A 19,777-nucleotide genomic window follows, 5' to 3' on the forward strand; every position below is an offset into this window, starting at 1 on the left:
CACTCACCTGCAAGGTCAACCATGCTTCTAGGAAAGCTCCAGTCTCCCAGGCCAGGTAAGCGGCCACCCTAGCAGCCATCATTATTGCCCTGAGCACTGCCCAGCACCCAACGCCTGGGACCAAAACCGTGTTGATGGTATTTGCCAAGCACTTCACACTTTACACAGTGTGATCCCATACTCGCTCCCTTTAATCTCACACACACAGGTAGCACCGAGAAGCCTGTGGACCTGGGTGTGAATCCCCATGCAGCTAAGGTCTGGCTAAGGCACGGACTTGCACTTCACAGCACGCGTGTCCTCGGAGTCTCAGGTAACCCTAATGCCCACTTGTGATGAGGCTGAAATAAAACAATGTCTGGGTTCGCAGCGGGAACTACACACTTGATTCCCCTTTCTGAACCCCAAGCTTGGCGAGCTGCTTCTCTTATGTCTACAGCAACTCTCCTCCTCGGAGCCCCGGAGGCCACCGAGGGTGCCAACCACGAAGCACTGTGCCCGGTTTGCATCGGGTACCAGCCATCCTTCATGGGGTGTGCAGGCACCACGTGGAGAGGACACTGATGCAGGGGGAGCTAAACAAGGGGTCCTGGGAGGCAGGGGTTGGGTGGAGGGGACTCTGGCAGACGTTGGTCAATCGAGGGAAGGAGGTACCCGAAGGCACACTCCACGGGGGCAGGGGGGGGGGGGGGACCCACGCCTCCCGGACTCCCAGTCTCCCCCAAGCGGTCGGTGCCGGCACCCTCCCCCCCACTTCACCTCTCCTATTGCCCTCCCTTCCCAGAACCAGGTGCTGTGTCTCAGGAACTCAAAGAGCAAATAGGGTCCCAGGGCGGAGAGGGCTGGGGGGAACGCTGCCCCGGAGCCAGCCGAGGGGAGCGAGGCCCCGCCCCCTACCCCCCCCCCCCCCGGGCTGGCCGCGGGCGGGGCATGCGCACGGGGAGGCCGGGCTCGGGCGCCGGGAGGCCGGGGAGCGCGCGTGCAGAGTCTCGCTGCCGGAGCGGCGGGCGCGGAGGGGAGCCGGCCCGCCGGGAGCCGGAGCGGTACGCGGGCGCGGGCAGCGCGCCCCCAGCGCCGCCGCGGGAGGAGCGGGGTGTGCGAGGACGCGGAGCTCCCCCGCCAGCCCGGAGCGCCGCGCCCCGGGGATGCGAGCGGCGGGAAGCCACGGCGCCGCTGTCCCCGGAGAGCCCCGGCGGCAGTGACCTCAGCAAGGAGAGCGCGAGGCGGTGGCGAGCTCCGCGGGAGCCTCGGGCCGGGGGTGCGGGGGCGCGGGGCGCAGGCCGGGCGGGGCGGGGGACCGGGATGAGCCGGCGCGCGGGGAGGCTGCACGCCGCCGCCGCCGCCACCTGGAGCATCCGCCGCCCGAGCTGCCGCTCGCGGGCCGGGCCCCGGCCATGGAGACGCTGAACGGCCCCGCGGGCGGCGCTCCGGACGCCAAGCCGCAGCCGCCCGGCCAGCACCACCCCCGCCACCACCACCACCTCCACCCGCTGGCGGAGCGGCGGCGGCTGCATCGCGCTCCCTCGCCCGCCAGACCGTTCCTCCAGGACCTGCACGGCCGGCCCGCGGCGCCCGGCCCGGCCCCGGCCGCCCGCCCCTCCGGCCGCTCCCCGGCCCCCGCCGCCCCGCGCTCGCCCAGCTTGGCGGGCAAGGCGCCGCCCTCGTCGGGGACCCCGGCCGCGCCCGGCCGCCTCTCCCGGCGCAGCGCGGGGACCCCCGGCGCGAAGGAGAAGCCGCCGCCGCCGGGGGCCAGGGCTGCGGGCGGGGCGAAGGCCACTCCGGGCCCCAGGAGGGCGGCGCGCGCGGACCCGCTGCCCCGGGCGGGGAGACCGCCGCCGCCGCCGGGGGCCGAGCCCCCGTGCGCCGCTGCCAAGAACCGCAAAGCCAAGCGCGGCGGCCCCGGGGCGCTCCCAGCCCGCGCCGCGGGGCCCCAGGCCCCCCACGCCCCGGTCCCCGCGGTGATCCTCGCCGTGACCCCCGCGGCCGGCCTCCCCGCCGCCCCCGGCGCGCGCATCAGCCACACGGACAGCAGCTCGGACCTCTCGGACTGCCCCTCCGAACCGCTGTCGGACGAGCAGCGCCTGCTCCCCGCCGCCGGCAGCGACGCCGAGTCCGGCACGGGATCGAGCGACCGGGAGTCCCTGCGGGTGGTGTCGGCGACCAACCCCGCCGCTCGGGGGGCGCCGCTGCTCAGCCCCGAGCCCCCCGCGCTCCTCGCCGCGCCCCCCGCCGCCGCCGGCGCTCTCCTCGGGGGCCGGAGCAGCCCGGGCAGGGTCCCCGCGGGGTCCCCGGGGCCCAGCGGGGCAGAAGATGCCGGGGGGCGCGCGCCGCCAGAGCGAGGGGTGCCCGGGACCCCCAAGGAGCCCGGTCCGGGCGAGCAGTCCCCGCCGGCCCCGGCCCCGGCGGAGGAGGAGGAGCTGCTGCGGGAGATGGAGGAGCTGCGCTCAGAGAACGACTATCTCAAGGTGAGCAGCTGGCGGCCGCGCTGGGCTTCCGAGGGGACCCCCGAGGTCTGCCTGCCAGGAGCCCAGCCTCCTGGGTCCTAATGAGCGCTTTCCTCTTTGGCCTCGCACTTTCCTGGCCCCGAACGCGCTGGGTGTTTGGAACTGAAGCCAAAACTTGTGGAAGGAGCCACAAGACCTGTGGGTCCTCCGGGCAGGTGCTCAATCCACTTAGCTTTTCTTGTTTCTGGAAGTCTGGCTTCCTTCCCTCTCCGGATGCCCTTTCCCCTGTCCGTGTGCTGTGGGAGAAGCGGTTTTCATCACAGTGTGCATGCACATGGAACCCACACTCTGCATGCACATGGAGCCCCACCCTCACCTGGGAGAGCGGGTTATCCTTCCTCCAGGACTTCTGGTCCCCGCACCTCCGGTGTGTCTGGCTCCCAAGGCTGCGGTGGGCCAGGCTCTTGTTATCACAGAAGATCAGACGCCCTGTGTCTCCCTCCGGGTTCAGACACACAGGCAGAGAGGTCCTTGACATGGGGCCTGCTTTGAGGGACAACAGTGCTTTGCTTCCCAGGCCCCACATCCATGAGCCGGTTTTCCGTGTCAGGAGAGGCCACTTGATTCCCTCCACAGGCCAGCACTTTCGAGGGAATTGCAACTTCTGCTGTGTGTTCCGGCCAGGCTGGCGAGCAATGGCCTCTTGGTCTTGCTAGCCTTTGGGCACGGAACCTGAATCCATGTTTTCTCGGAGAAGGAGAGCTGGCTGGTGCTGCACAACAGTGGGCTTAGACAGTGTAGGGTGGTGAGTGGGGGTTAAGATAATTGAGGTGTGCGGTGCCTTAAGAAAAAATAAGAGTAATTGGTTATAATGAGACAATGGTTTTAATTTATTGTAATCCTCAGGTTAGTAAAAGAGCTCCAGTGATACAAATGAATTCGTGCTTCTGTTTAAAGATGGTATACATCTCCTCCCAAACCACTTGGGCAGCCCTCTTTTACCAGTTGGTTATGTGATTTGCACTGTTTTCTGAGCAAATGCTGAACCTGCCCGACTGAGGCCCAGTTTCTGGTCCACAGGACCAAAGGTGTGGGCTTTGAGGAGGAATGGCGGTGAAGTGTACAGTGCAAACTGGAATCGGCTCACTGCTGAGTGTTCCAAAGCTAACCCTTTTATCAGGAGCTGCTCTTGACCAGCTGAACCCAGGAGTTGTTTTATCTTGTGCAAAGAAGTAACAATGAGGCAGGGGAGAGACCTGAGAAAAGAGTAGATTAGGGCTTGGAGTGAGGCGTTTCAAACAGTGCATTTGCTTTTGTCACCTCCTCTTATGTAACAGACGCCAGGGTGAAATCCAGAGGTGCGGAAGAGAAAGGGCTCCGATATTGCGTGGCTCCCTCAAAGCAGCACGCTGGTAGATCTTCAACAAACGCCATCTCCCTAAGGGGGAGAAAGATGATCTTGTTCAGGGTTGAGCCCCAACTCTGGACATCATCCCTGACCCTCTGTGTTTCTGGTTAAATGATGCTTATGCAAATTATGACTGCTAAACAAGAAAAAAAAACATTAAAGAAAATATATTACTCATTGTATCTCTGTTTTTAAGATAAGCAGTCTGACCTCATTTCAGGGTTCATTCCTAAGGAACTGGCTATTTGCTTTATCTTTTCACATTGTTAACTTCTCGGTGAATGGAATGTATGTCTGACCCTGGAGTCTTGTCTGGTATATTTGATATTTTAGTGAATCTTCACAACAACATAGGGCATGGTCGTTGGTATGTTTATCCTAACCCCAGGCCACTTACATGACTTCCCCAAGGTCACACCGCTAGTAAGTGGGGCCACTTTCAAAGTCTCTACTCTGTCCCCTGCACCAGGCTGCATCCTCTTTCCAGCAAGGCTGCTTTTCTCAGAGTTCACTGCTTGCTTTGGAGTTGTATTAGCTCCAAGTGCTCCCAGGGCTTAGCTTTCCTAGGGGCTCCATTTTCTTTTTTAGGTGAAAGGGCCGTAACGATCATCTCTCCCCTCGCCTGTGTGCAAATGGTCACATAAGTCCCACTGGCAATGCTTCATTTGTGGGAAATGCTCAGTCTCCATTTCCTGTGGAGCAAATGTCACGGCCAACTGTTCACTATGCCTGAGTCCATCTCCCAGCCTTGCTCTCCCAGCAGGAGAGAGAAGTGGGTAGAGGTGGTTCGAAGGAGGAGAGCAGACAGAAGAACACTCGCAAATGTATGTGTGAGTCACATGTGTGGTCATTCCCAAGAGTAAATGACAATAGTTCAACTTTGGGGAAGAAACACAGCAATTCTGGTAGACTTTTCCAAAGGTCAGCGAACCCGCCCACGTAATGCAAATCTGCAAGGGGAGCATCCATGACCTCATGGAGCAGAGGCAGTAGGCATGCCTTTGCACGTGGTACTGAGAGCATGCACAGTTGGAACTTCTCTTTTGGTTGTTCTTGTTGCTCAGCAGCACTCTTTAAGATGGTGGGTAAAAGTGCATCTACTGCTTTCCCAGGGACCGCTGCCCAGAACCGTGGTGATTGGATAGAGCAGTGGTTGGCAAACTCATTAGTCAACAGAGGCAAATATCAACAGTACGATTGAAATTTCTTTTGAGAGTTGAAAACCAACTTCCGGGCAGGCGCCACGAAGTTTCAATTTCACCGTAGGTGTGCGTTCGCCTGTGGTGTTTTGTGGAAGAGCCACACTCAAGGGGCCAAAGAGCCGCATGTGGCTCGTGAACCGCAGTTTGCTGACCTCTGGGATAGAACATTTCTCTGTTCAAATGTTATCCAACAAGAAGAGACGCAGCCTGTAAATTGTACTTCACTATATTCTGGAGAAATGTGACAATATTATTACATTCTTTTCCAAGTCAGTTTTGCCATCGTCACTGTACAAGACTCACACTTTCAGAGCTAGAATGACGATGGGGTAACAAAGCAGAAAAATCAGGCCTACAAAATCATAGGAGAATGTCTTATTGATCAGAAAATTCAAGTGGAATGCTCTTGTTTTTTAGCCAGACTGCTGTATTTTTTTTTTTTTTTTAATAGCAAATGTCAACAGAGAAGTGCATGCCTTCTGTTGTGCTGGGTGGGGCTGTCCTTGACCCTGCTTTCTGTTCTTTCACTACCTTCATCAAAGGGCAGCAAGGCGACTCAAAGAAAAAATGAAAAAATCACTCAATCCATTTTTCATGAACACAGTCAGAGAAGCATTCTTGTTGTCCCTTTACCTCTGGTGAGCTTGAATGTATTTGGAAGTGTTCAGAAATTAAGGTAAACAGTTGAGTTCAAGGTACCCAAAGGCCTTCGCTTCTTTCTCAAACCAAACCCAAGCATGTTTCATAAGGAGGACCTTTATGAAGTATTGCTGGTGTGTTTCCCCTGCCCACCTGTCTGCCACCGCTGTGTTTCTGCTTGAGCGCTCTGAGATAATCAGGCAGCCTTCCTGCTCCTTGTGAACATATTAATTATGTTCACTGTTTCCACAAGCTTTTCAGGGTGATTAAATCGCCCTGAGTTTATTGGCCTATTTTGAACATGTCTTTTTCCTTACAGGTGGTGCACTCATAACACCCTCACTCTTGCTCCCAAAGAGTGTGCTCCTAAATGCCCTGTCCTGTGGGATGAACAAGGATCGGTGTGGGGAAGGGCTGCCTCTTTCTGCTCTGCTTTCTGTCATTTCATAAGAATTACTTTTGGTTGAAACAAAAGAAGCCAGTGCTAGCTACAAGGACAAATAACATTGAATTCTTTGAGAGGAACAACTTCCCAAGGGAGATGACTGGGAAGGTCTTTTTGTTGTTTGTTTGTTTTTACGATGCACTGATCCGATCTGACCATTCTGTTTCCTCACTTGAGGTTGTCTCCTGAGTTTCAGGCTCTGAAATGGTTTTGTTAGATTTGGCTGCCTGGGTTCTGAGTGCTCAGCATGGCCCAGCGGCGGGCACACCACGAGGCAGGGCCCAGCAGTTCTGAAGTGCAATCAGCTCCTCCGTCCCTCTTCTGGACCCTGCTCCTCCTCCCTTTCCGTGGGCAGGGTTAAAGTGGACAGCATTCCTATTCTTTCCTGACATCCCACTTTCCACATCCATTCTTTATTTGCTCTGTGAAAGGGCGGCTGTAACAGTCTTGGGTGGCAAGATAATGTAGGCCAGGGCCAACAGCCCATCAGCTGCTGGGTGAACTATCACTTGGTAAACAATGGTAGCAGCCCCTCCGCCTTCTGAGCTACAGCTGTCCGGAGGGAAATGAGGCGGGTTTATTTGTGTATCACAACAGACAATAGTTTCTGTCTACAACTCCCAGAAGATGGAATTATTGCAACAGTAGCCAGAGGACTCCTCCTCCTGTCCAAATTGGGCCTATTTAAGGAGGGGTTATTAAATCAATAGTAGTTATTGATTTGGGGCTGTTTAAAGGAGATGTTGACTTGGGTAAAATTATCTGTATGATCAAGAATTTGTATCGGTTATACTAAGAAACCACGGATTTGGGTTTTACTTTATATTTGTGGCTAAAGCTATTCTCATAGAGGTTTTCATTGAAACATTTCATTTTAATCTTGCTTTACTCTAGTGCTCCGATGGTATCTGGTTATTACTCTAATTTATATAGAAAATAGGCTCAATTTGTTATCTGTAGGCACAGGGGGATAGTTGAAGAGATTTATACCACTTCATGATTTCATTTTATATATTATATAAAATTTGAAAAATTAATTGGAAAACTAGATGAGCTTTTCAATGAGATAATGATCTAACATTCAAGTATCTGACAGACCTGATGCTAATTTAATACAAAGCTGTTGATTAAGAGCAATATGTTTCTGTGTATAAACAAAACAGCAATTTTTCACTTTACTTACTATGTCTAACGTACATCTGCCAGAAACATTGTATGTTCTGCTTGATTTGATTTTCTTAAACATTTAAATGACAGACATCTTATGGTTCTTTAATACAAATTAGAGCGTGCTGTCAGAAAATTAATGTAGTTAGTTTGAAAATCACTATCCACCATGACCCTAATTTGAATAATCACAGTTTTTGCTTTCCAAATGTCTGCTGCCGCTTACAGGGTTTATAATTTACTTTTTTTTTTTTTTTGGTAACTCCTTTTCACTGAACCTGAAAAATTGCTTTTTTTCAAGGCGCCAAGAAAAGAGTTTAAACACTGGCTTTATCCCATCTCTGAAACAGACTAGTGTTGGGAAGCCATTAAACTTTTAGAATAGCAAATTCCTCATTTAAAAAAGGGGGTGTCTTAATATCTTTGTTGCACATTACAAGGTTTTTCTGAGGACCAGTTGTGATAATGGATATACGTGCACACTGACAATTGTCAAGCTCTAACTGTTAGCCTGCTTTTGTTATTTCACACTGACGGTGGGCTTTTAAAAGTGCAATATGAAGCCTATTATTATTTCATTTGTTCTGGTTTTTGCAAATAATTTATAGTATTTATTGGAAAGATCGTGTGTTTGGAATCAGACAGTCTGGGTTTGCAGTCTAACTTCCATTTATTAGCTGGAATTTCAGACATGCCAACCAGTGTGGGTTTGCTTTTCTTGTCTATCCAATGGGATTGATTAATATGTTCCTGGAAGGTTTATTGTAGGCTTACTAATGAAGGCAAAGTGCTTAATAAAGAATGTCTTCTATTCTACAAATTTAGGTAAAATATGAGTTATAAAAGTAATGATTCAAATACATGAAATTATGGTCTCTTCCTAATTTAGCCTCAGTGCAATTAATGTTGTTAATTATTTATGCCATGAATATTAGCTGTTTATATCTGGCCTATTCCATGGTTTGGAGGTGTGGGTTCTTCTGGCCCTTAACATGTTAAGTGCCCTGTCAGTCACCGGTGACTGGACACTATACTTTCCGTCTGGAAGACAAAACAGGCTGGGGGCTTAACATGTTAAATAGTTTTTTTAGCCTTTCATTGGTTGTTTACACATCTATATAACACATCCAGCACACATCCAGCATATGACATTAGGCCGACGAGAGCTCTCCTATTACAAAGTCTGAAAATTCGAGAACATTTTTATGCCTGGAAGTTGTATCTTATATCTTCTCATGACTATATCACATTTTAAAAACTTTGGTTTGAGTACCAAGTGATGACAAGCGTTAGTGACTTTGGCTTTTAGGGATAAGCTTTCCAGATGGAAAAGCAGTCATAAACAATTCTTCTGTGAACTGAATGGCCACAGACACTGTATATTTGTCTGTCTGTGTGTGTGTGTGTGTGTGTGTGTGTGTGTGTGTATATACATATGGTGATTATTTTTTAACTATTTTTTTATTAGTTCTACCCAGTGACACAAATATCTTTAAGTGTCCTTAGACACAAGGGTAAAGACTAGACTCTTTCATAGTCTGACTCATCATATTCATGGATGGAACCTGGGTGAAACTTGACCTTGATTTTGAAGATACTCTCTTTATCAAAAGGATGACATCCACAAGGCCCACTTCAAGCTTTTGGTCTGTGGTTGGTCTCCTCCAGCATGGGCTGAGTCAGGGGCACTGCATCCTCCAAGCCTCAGTGTGGGGAGTGGGCATCATTCACAACCTCTTTGCTGAAGGTTGGCAAGAACCTTCTTGAAAGAGCTGAGTTTTCCAGCTCTGAAGAGCTCAGCAAGCCCATTCTGTTCATGTATGTTCAATGTAGGCCATTCTCTTGATTAGGGTAGTGTGGACAGAGTGGGGAGAATCTACCAGTACCCGCTGGGGTTGAGGGACAGCAATGGCACCTCTATGCTTCCCAGTAGACCACTCATACTGTTGAGGATGGCTGAAGACCTGTCTTCACCCTGTTTATGCCAATCTGTTTTTCCATAAAGATTCCCAATGTATTTTTTTTTTTTTACACTTTTGTATTTAATCTTACCCTCTCCAGGAGGCTTCTTTCTGTTCAATTTCTTATCTACCTGAAGCTTTAAATTGGGAAACTCTTGTGCTTTATTGGAAGTAAATCCCTAGTTTTAAGAACAAATGCAGGGATTAGCAAGAGTGGGGAGAATCCAGAAGCAAAATGAATGGCAGAACCTGAAATGACAACTTAGGATGAAGTTTTGTAAAGTTCTTTTTTTTCTTTCTTTTCTTGAGCTTCGATATTAATTGAACAAAACAAATGGGAATGACTAAGTGTATCTTATTCTGGAGGCATTTAAACTATCAATTATCAAACAAATCAAGAAAATTCTTAGCATGCTTTCCTTAATCTCCCTCCTTCTAAATAGTTCCTTATTAAAATCTTTAGTAATACTTCAATAGAATTTATATCTCACATATTGCAGCCCTGTCTAGGGGATTGAGAAATATATATATATATATATATATATATATATATATATATATATATAAAAATTAGGTTATAGGATTGGAACAAAGCAAAGCTGCAATTATGTCTGATATTGGTCATCATTATGATTCGGTCTTTCTACGTGTTGTGTATTCATTCCACACATATTTATTGAGGACCTGCTGTATGGCTGCCTCACTCCTCTGGGTGCTGTGAATGCAAAGAGGAACAAGATACTCAAGGTGTCTGCCATGGAACTTACCTTTTAGTGTGGGTGACAGGTGATAAATTGACAGTGATAAGAGGTGGAAGAATGTAGAGCAAGTCAGGGAGGAGAGACAGTGGGTTGGGGAGGGAAGGGGGTCAGAGAATGCATTAGGTGTCCTTCAGATACTGAGAACAGAGCCTCACAGAGTGCTGGGAGGAGCGATTTAAGGAGAGGCCGTAACAGGTGAAAGGCCTGGAGCAGTTCTCTACCTCCTGGGACAAGAGAAAGGGGAGCCCAGAGGCTCTGGGGAGGCCTTGGGAGGATTTCTGGGTGTGATGGGGGTTTGAGTACGGGAGGCGGTCCGAGTTCCATATTAAAAGGATAGCAGTCTTGCCAAAACCGGTTTGGCTCAATGGATAGAGCGTCGGCCTGCGGACTCCAGGGTCCCGGGTTCGATTCCGGTCAAGGGCATGTACCTGAGTTGCGGGCACGTCCCCAGTGCGGGTGTGCAAGAGGCAGCTGATCAATGTTACTCTCATCGATGTTTCTGGCTTTCTATCTCTCTCCCTTCCTCTCTGTAAAAAAATCAATAAAATATATTTTTTTAAAAAAGAATAGCAGTCTGGGCCGAGAATGGACTGTGGAGAAGAGAGAGTGAGGAGAGGCAGGGGGTCCCATGTGATGAATCTACCTGTGTGTGCAGTAGCTCCTTGAGAGGGATGGAGAATGTGGTCCTTGGGAAGAGAGCCCCTGAGGTATTTTGATGTTGAGCTGACAGCACTGGATTGGCTGTGGGATTGGAGGGGTGGAGGGGAGGCAGGGACACTGTCTGGGGGTTTCCTGTATTCTTAGGGTCTCCATATTGACAGCAAAGTGAAATGGAGGTGTTGTATAAAGGATAGGTGAATGGGGGGAAGCAAACCGAATGTGTATTTGATAGAATGTAAAGGTTTTATCTTTAGACGGTCAGACCCCTGGTTAGTGCTGAGATTTGTGTTTTAGGGACCTTGGCAGGTATGCTATGATTCCAGGGTAGGTCACAGTTATAATCCCGCTAAAGTTTATGTGCTTTGAAGGCAAGGTCTGTCTGACTCACCTTTGACACCTGGATTGTGCCTTAGAAATGGAATCAATGTTCAGTCTGAATCTAAAGTTTAGTTATCTGCAGAGCTATTATATTTCATTTATTATTATGATTATGTAAGGGAGTATTGGAAATGGAATAAATATTAAGGAGCCACAATGAACAATTCAGCTGGGTTTTAGTTTCTGGGTCCATACTATTTGAACAGACATCTGGTGATATTCACTCGTGTAAGGATGCCCAGAGGTCTCTGTGCCATGTCACATAGGCTCGGGGGTAAGTGTGCAGGTAGTGCATGTTTCGTATCACAAGGCGGGGAGGGGGCGCATGGTCCTTTTTCTGAGGTGCTCGGCTTATAACTCTACTCCGTCTGGCTTGTGCAGGATGAGTTGGATGAACTCCGGGCTGAGATGGAAGAGATGAGGGACAGTTATTTGGAGGAAGATGTGTACCAGCTGCAGGAGCTCCGGCGAGAACTGGACCGTGCTAACAAAAACTGCCGGATCCTGCAGTACCGCCTCAGGAAAGCCGAGCAGAAGAGCCTGAAAGTGGCCGAGACGGGCCAAGTGGATGGCGAGCTCATCCGCAGTCTGGAACAGGACTTAAAGGTGAGGGAGGGGGCTGATGGGGCGTGAGCTTCCCGGAAAGAGCTGGGGTGGACGGGGTCGCAGATCTGAAAATGCAGCCCTCGGGTCCCACTTACATGTGGTCTCAATGTCCTGGTCATGTTTCTCCCAACAGACTTCAGCGTGAACATCTTTGTTCACTTTACGAACGAAGATTCATATGGCTTTGGTGGTCCAAGATTTAAATCTGTCATAGGAAATGGGATCTTCAAGCATAATAAAAAAGAAAGATAAGAAACCATAGTAATAGATCTATAACAAAAAATAATAAATACCTGGTAATTTGATACAGAAACTCCTTCTAAAGATCTGAAATATTTTTTTAAAAAATCTCTTATCAATTCAGTTATAGTCAAAGACCACTCTTAAAAGTTGACCATAATCACTTAACATTTTTATTGTTAAGTTTCTAGGATGTAGAAAACCTGAAATTACCATAACCCAAGTGAGACTTGAATAGTGTAGTGATGGTTTAACTGGCGAGAAATAAGGTCATAGCTAATTGTTAAAGTGTCTTTGAGAACCAGTGACAGAAATGGGAATGAGGTGAATAAATCCCAGACTTTAAATCCTGGCTTCTCTCACACCCAATTATCAAATCATTTATCAAGAGATGAACTATGCATAATATCTTCCTTATTATGGGAGTACTTATGAAGTCTCATTTAGCCTTTTCATTATGATAACAAAAAAAGATCTTTGTACTTCTATAAAATTTATAAAACACTTAAAAATGTCATTTAGTGTGACATAAGGGTGATATATATTTCTTTTGCAAAATCTCTTCCTCATTTCCTTTTAGAAAGTAAAAACGTTTAGCTGCTTTTAATATTCAAATATTTTACCATAGGAGATAGCTTAAAACTTGACTACATTAAACATCACTACGGAATTATTATATATTTTTTACCAAATAGGTTTAATATTACCTTAGGGAACAGAAAAATTGGTTGTGTGTTGTTATTATTTCTAATTTAGCATTTAAAGCTTCTGCACTTGAGCAGAATTAACATTCTTGGTAATATCCTATAAGGAAGAAGGGCTATCCAGAGTGGCGCTTTAATTCAGATAAAAGTTGTATTCTTCCTCATAATGTGGACGTCACATTTTAAACTAATACCCACCTGTAAAAATCGGCTTGTTAACATTGCTAAGGTCTTCGCTTTTCAGTGTAAATACCGTATCTCTTAATGATTCTGCCTCAAAAGTCGTTTGGATGCAGCCTTGACGCTCAGAAAGCTTCATACCCGGATGACTATCTCTGCAGGTAGCCAAAGACGTGTCTGTCCGATTGCACCATGAACTTGAAACTGTGGAGGAGAAGCGTGCGAAAGCCGAAGATGAAAATGAAGCCCTCCGACAGCAGATGATTGAAGTGGAAATATCCAAACAGGCCCTCCAAAATGAGCTGGAGAGGCTGAAAGAGGTAATCCGGAAATGTGCGGGGATTTCTCTTTTGGGTTTAATTGTGAGGAAGTTGGGACTCCAAGTATCCCATTATCATTATGGTTGAAAGTAGTGGTTGGCAAACTATGGCCTGTATGCATGGCCTGGGAAGTAAGAATGGTTTTCACATTTTTTTTATAGCATGGGAAAACAGCCACCACCACACCAAGTAAACTAATAAGCAAGAAAAACGATGTGACAAAGACTGTATGTTGCTTTCACAAACCTGGTGTTTGCTCTCTGGTCCTTTACAGAAAAACCTGGTTGAACGCTGGTCTGAAGCTATTTTTAATACTTTCCATTCAGATGAGCTGGCTATTAATTGTTTTTATGGGTCAAAATGTTGCGCACTGTTACTGAAATACAACATTAAGTGGTAACTTTTTTCTCAAAAGTCTTCCAACAAGCTGGAAAATACGTTATGGTTGCCTGGGTCAATAGGTAATATGAGTATGCAACCTACATCTGTTATTTGGCCAATGTGATTTAAATGTAAATTTTAAAAATTTTTGTGGAGTGACTATGTCCTCGCAAAGTGGTCTAGAAAATGAATATATATGAATTTATATAAATATAAGTGTATAAATATAAAGATATACTCATTTGCATAAAGTCATGTAAATCCTCTTCTGTTATTGATTGCTATTATAAGCTGAGTATTTTCTTAGAAAATATTCTGCATGTTGATGAAATAAAAAACTTGGGGAAGGCTTTAAGATAATGGTTTTTAAAAAAGATGATTGTTAAAGCCAGCATATTACCTGCCTGACTTAGCAGGTTAGTTTTCCCTTGGCTAAGCTTCCTGATTCACCATCCATTCCCATCCATCCACCCAACTTAATTCAGGCCCTGTACCAGGCACGGGGCATGCAGAGGAGAGTATGGCAGCACAGGCCCTGCTCTCAAGGTGTTTACAGTTCAGTGTGGCACACAGATAACAAAAATCACAGCAAAGGAGCCAGTGATGCAACCTCTGATTCCTCCCCCAACCCCTCTCCTCACAGCCATGCCAGCCTCGAGCTCGCCCTCCCCAGATTCGGTCTCTTTCCAGAGATCCAGCCACTTGTGGCTCAGTCCCTCACCTGCAGGTCTCTGCTGACATCTCTCCTCATCCAGCCTCCTCTCAACACTTACACATTAAGTGTTGTCTCTACCCTGGCCATCCCCGTCTGCCTTCCCATCTGATACATCATGGATTTGTGTAAATTACATGTATACTGTCACCACTTATCTAAAATGCTGTGTGTTTTATTTTGTCTCCCCTTCACTAATGCCCCTCTAGAACTCAAGCTCAGTAGGTGTGGGGGGCTTGTTTCTTGGTTCACTGTGGGGTCTCTGTGCCTAGAACAGTGCCTGGCCCACGGGCATCGTGGAGACTCGCTGGGTGAGCGGGTGAAGGAGGCTGAGGATGTGGAGCTGTAGTGACTACAACTTGCCCGGGGGACTCAGTGGGCTTCCCAGAGGAAGAGGTAGATGCTGACAAAGTTCTCTCATTCTGGGTCACCCCTGCCTCTTACCTTGCGCACATACTTAGCCCAGGACCGGAGGAATTTCCTCTGATTGTGGGTCTTTTATCTCTGACTTGTTGTTCTAGTCGTTTTCTTTCCTCTCTTTCCTTTGTCTAAGTTTACTAGAAGGTATGCCATAATGGGTTTTTCCCCTCAAAACTTCTGATTTGATCCTGACCTTGTGGGTATAGAAAACAAATTAGAAGTTTAATTTATAAATTTGATGTGTGTATATTTGTGTGTACATATATAAATTATATGCACCTAAGTGTGTGTATATATATATTTCAAACAAGCAAGAATTCTTTTGCACATATTTGATGGCTTGTGCAAGTATTTGGCTTTCAGTCAAGGATCAAAACTCTTTGGGGAAAGATTCAGAACCAGGCAAGTGTGAGGTAAGGATCCTCAGAGCTGTGATGTAGGCTCAGGCTGGATATGAGGGGAGAAGGTAGAGGGGTCAGCTCCTCCTCCTTTGTGGGTGAAAGCTGTTTGAAGAGGGGTTGCTCAATGGGGACACAATAAGTATTTTGCCTCCAGAGTTACAGTCAGGCTGATGGGGCTGTGTATTCACACCAAACTTGTAAACCAGTGATTTTCAACAGGTGTGCCGTAAGAATTTTTAAGACATTCAATGCCCGACTGTTCAATTCAGGGCACTGACCTCATTTCTCTCAGATTGCCAAGTAAAAAAATGACAGCAGCCAACACAATAGCTATCTAGTGTGAATATCCTCTCTTGAACCATTAATATCGGGTGTCTCAAAAAAAATGTAAACACACACTTTGAATTATTGTAAAGGTAGTGTTTATTAAAATACGTTTCATTTTTAAAATTGAGCTATCAGCTGTTACAGTGTGCATACATTTTGGGGGCACAGCATGTGTATTGGTCATGCCACATAATAAAATTGAATCTGATTGGTTTATTTTTGGTACCAGAAATCCTTATATAAAAGTATAGGCAACTGATTTTTCCCCCCCGAAGGTCACTTTGGAGCAAAAAGCATAGATAATTACTATTACTATTATTTTCATTGTAAATGAATCAAAATTACACCTATTTTTTGGTCAGATTGACAATATATATTTTTGGTGTGCCACAGAATTTAATTAATTAGTTTATGTGTGCCACAAGATGAAAAAGTCTGAACACCGCTGTTCTAAATAAACCCTAAAACTGAAAGGAGCCTGAGGGAGGGTTAGACGCTGGTATTCTATGCTGGAAGCAGAAAATGATGGAGCCCGTGATAAGGTTCAAAAGTGGTGGAGGAGGTATTTATTGGCAAATGCCAACAGTGGTCTCCATGAATGGGCTCTTTTTATGAAAGCCGGAACAAAATACGCCCTGAGTTTTGCTCTAGAGTGAGGATAATATTTCTCTCTCCTGAGCCTTGCTCGCTTCTGTTCACCTCTGAAGTTTTGTAAATGGACGCATCAACTTTTGAAAAAAAGGCAAGGACAGTGCGTGTGTGTCTCTAGGCGACAGAAGTGTATGTCCCTCTTGGCCTCAGGCAGTGAGACAGCGCCTGTTTGTACCTCTTCATCTCTGTAGCCTCTGCTGGGGCTGTTCTCGCCTAAGCTGCAGACTATTTTCAGCTGCCTGGCGGACTTGTCCAAGACGGATTTCTCCTAGCACTTCAAACTCAGTGTGTCAGAAACAGACTTATCTCCCTCGCTCCATCTGCCCCTCCTTCTGGGGCAGCCTGTGCAGTGACGTTGGGGTGATGTAAGGAAGGGGCTTGCCTGTCAGTCTAACCTGGGAACAAGGATAACTGGCTAGAGGACAGAATCACTGCAAGTGACGTTGGCGCCCCGTTGGGTTGGTTAGTGGTGTGACTGTCCTTTTAGTCACTCGGGCTTAAGTGATTGCTGTTGTTCTTACTTCTCTTGCTTCCCAACCTCAGTTGCCTGCCAGGTGTTTAAGGTTCGACAGTTCCTTGCTTTTGCAGTCTTAGACATTTTCTTTCTCCCTGACACACGCTGTAATATGGATGAACCTCAGAAATAGGCTAAGTAAAAGGAGTCAGACATGTATGATTTCATTTATAGGAAGTACCCAGGCTAGGTAAACCCACGGAGTCAGAAAAAAACTTAGTTGTTTCCAGGGCCTGAGGAGAGCGGAGAAGGGGGGCGGTCTGCTTAGTGGGTGTGGGGTTTCCTTTTGAATAATGAAAATGTTTGGAACTAGATAGAAGTGATGGTTGTACAACATTGTGAGTGTACTAAATGCCACTGAATTCTACACTTTACAATGGCTAAATTTTTAAAAATTGACTTGAGAGGGAATCAAACCTGCAATCTGGCATGTGCCTTGACCAGGAATGGAACTGCTGCCTTTTGGTGTATGGCACACACTCCAACCAACGGAGCCACACCAGCCAGGGCTGTAATGGCTTACTGTAGCCTCCATTAAAACCGTTTACTGTCTCTGTTCTCTCTGTTATCAGTGGGTACCCTCTGTGTCCCCACCTGGTGGGGCTTCTCGGGGGGCTGCGGGAACAAGAATTTCCTGAGGCCTCCGCGGGAGGACTGAGGCATCATGGGAAACTTTATTGATGAGGTAACATTAAGGGAGTTTCCCTCCAGGGTCCCATCTCCCTTCATCCCGCCCTGCACTTCACTAGGCTGAGATCACAGCCACTGCCCAGAGTCTGTGCTCCCTGTGAAAGCACAGTCCAGTCCAGCGTCTGGCCAGCTCAGCTTGTGTTCCCAGGGCAGTCCATCGCGCAGCTTCTCGGGTCACAGGGGCAGGCCAGTGCCGGTCACGGAGTAAACAAACGCAAGGAAGCAGGAGCAAAACAAGAGGAACAAGAGAGGGAGAGCACTTTGTCTCGGGGTTGTAGCTAGGAGCTTAATCACCGAAGCCCTCAGGATTTCACACGCTTGCAGTGATTCTGTCCTCTAGCCAGTTATCCTTGTTCCCAGGTTAGACTGACAGGCAAGCCCCTTCCTTACATCACCCCAACGTCACTGCACAGGCGCCCGGGTTCCCTTTTGTTGATCCTTTCCCCAGTGATCTGCAGGGCGTGGACCGGCGGTTCCCTGGGGAGCCCGAAGCTTGCAGCCTCCCCGGGAAGCTGCCCAGAGGGACCATGCTTATTAATAACCGGCTAATTACAATGGTATCGTTTCCGCCCTCGTTTCTGCATTTCTTCCAGAATGCCTATTAGTCACAAGTGGGATCTTCTTATGTTGGCCATTCTTCGTCCATCCTCCATCTTACCTAACCTCTTTAAAAAATCTTTTTCTCACTCTGTGCCAGTGTTTCCCAAACTTTTGACATATGTGTATCCCTTCTATAATTTTCGTAACGCTGAGTACCCCTCGTACTCATGAGAACGTAGAATTAGGCGCAGCTAAGCACGGTGCAGTGCACATCCCCACCAAACTCCGGTGCAACGCGTACCCCCACCAAACTCTTCCCGTACCCCTGGGGGTAAGCGACCACTCTTGGGGGAACACTGTGGGAGTGTGCTATATTCTGGATAATTTCTTCATTTCTTGTCCAAGTTACTAATTCTCATTTTTTTAAGGGCCCCCCCCCCCCCAAATTACTCTTTTAGTTATCCAGTAAGTTTTCATTTCTATGAGTTTACCTTTCATTTCTGGAATTTCAAAAAATTTACTTCTGCCCAGCCGGAATGACTCAGTTCGATGTCATCCTGTGCACCGAGGAGTTGTGGGTTGATTCTCGGACAGGGTATGTGCCTGGTTGCGGATTTGATCCAAGGTCAGGACCCACGTGGAGAGCAGCCAATCAATGATTCTCACATTTATGTTTTTCTCTTTCAGTCTCTCTCCCTCCCTCTATGTAAGCATGTCCTCTGGTGAGGATTAAAACACACACACACACACACACACACACACACACACAACTTTGCATGTTCTTTTTCAAAATATTTCTTTGTTCCTCATCTGTTCCTTCTTTTAGATCTTTAACCATCTTACAGTCATAGTCTCCTCCAGTTTGCTCTGTTGTTTTCAGTTCTTGGTGTTACTAATCCTTCTGTTCATCATATCCGCTGACACTCACTCAACGTGCATTTTATTATGAGCTTCTCTTAGTGAGAATTCCATGAAGTTTGTTGACATGTCCTTCTAGTGAGATTTTTGCATTGGTCTTTTCCAAAGGCCTTGATACTATCATTGGTCCAAATTTAAGTCTTAGTTTTTGACTTGTGAAGCTGTGTACCAAATCGGTTGTGCCAATGGGAAATTAAACTTGCGTGGAGCATAGGTTAGGGTATTTTAATACTTCAGAGGATATTTTGTTTTCCACCATCTGGTGTCCTGAAAAGAAGTTAACTCTCCCCATCCCCAGCCCCTGGTGGTATTTAGTTTGCTATCAGTTGGGGTGCATCTCTTCAGTGGGCTGCCTGGTTGCATTCATGAAAGCTTTTTGTCACACTTCTGGCTACGAGGGCCTATTTCTGTGTCTGGTAACTTCCATCACTCCCTCCTACCCCACAATGCTTGACACATACCCTTGTGCTAATTGCTCTGGTTTTCAATATCTTATGCATTTCTGACACTGGGGAATTTTCCTTTTTTTGTGTGAGTTCAGCTGTGTATAAATTATTGCTTGTTACGCTTTCCCTAGCATTTCCAGCTGCTTATTGTGGGAGGGCTCATGATAACTCAGTGTACTGTGCTGCCAGAACAGGATGCGACCCCTCTGGGCTCGGCAGCTCTCCGTGGCAGCTCTGGGGTGCCATGAGTAACCCCAGTTGTCTTCCAGTTCATGACTCGGCACTTGTGTTCCTCCTTCTCTGCTCAGTTTTTTCCACCCTGCTACTCACCAGCTCCCATTTCCTTGAGGCCCTTTTTTTTCCCCATGGCTTCTCTTCGTTATGGCTGCTACAGACTGAATGTTTGTGAACCCACCCCCATTCATATGTTAAATCCTAATCCTCAGGGAGGTGGTATTTGGGGATGAGGCCTTCGGAAGGTGGCTGGGTTAGGAGAGAGGAGCCTTCAGGAAAGGGAGCAATGCCCTTATGAAGGAGACCTCAGAAAGCTCCCTTGCTCCCTCCACCATGAAAGGATGCAGTGAGAAGTTGGCTGTCTGTGAACCAGGAAATGGATCTTCACTGAATCTGCCAGCACCTTGATCTTAGATTTCTCAGCCTAC

At 47.6% G+C, this 19,777-nt stretch overlaps 1 protein-coding gene across 2 annotated transcripts in view; it reads left to right on the forward strand.

Annotated features, from left to right (window-relative positions):
- The first annotated feature begins 943 nt into the window (after window positions 1-943).
- The window catches only part of MTCL1 (microtubule crosslinking factor 1), a 113,812-nt gene continuing 94,978 nt past the window's right edge, over window positions 944-19,777 (forward strand). For both annotated transcript variants that reach the window (XM_084887749.1, XM_084887750.1), the window contains exons 1-3: window positions 944-2,465; window positions 11,447-11,671; window positions 12,957-13,115. In XM_084887749.1, the coding sequence (XP_084743875.1) occupies window positions 1,395-2,465; window positions 11,447-11,671; window positions 12,957-13,115 (1,455 nt within the window). In that variant the 5' untranslated portion in view covers window positions 944-1,394. The remainder of the gene's footprint in view (window positions 2,466-11,446; window positions 11,672-12,956; window positions 13,116-19,777) is intronic.

This window comes from Pipistrellus hanaki (genome assembly GCF_964339955.1).
Source record: "Pipistrellus hanaki genome assembly, chromosome: 6".
Taxonomy (NCBI): domain Eukaryota; kingdom Metazoa; phylum Chordata; class Mammalia; order Chiroptera; family Vespertilionidae; genus Pipistrellus; species Pipistrellus hanaki.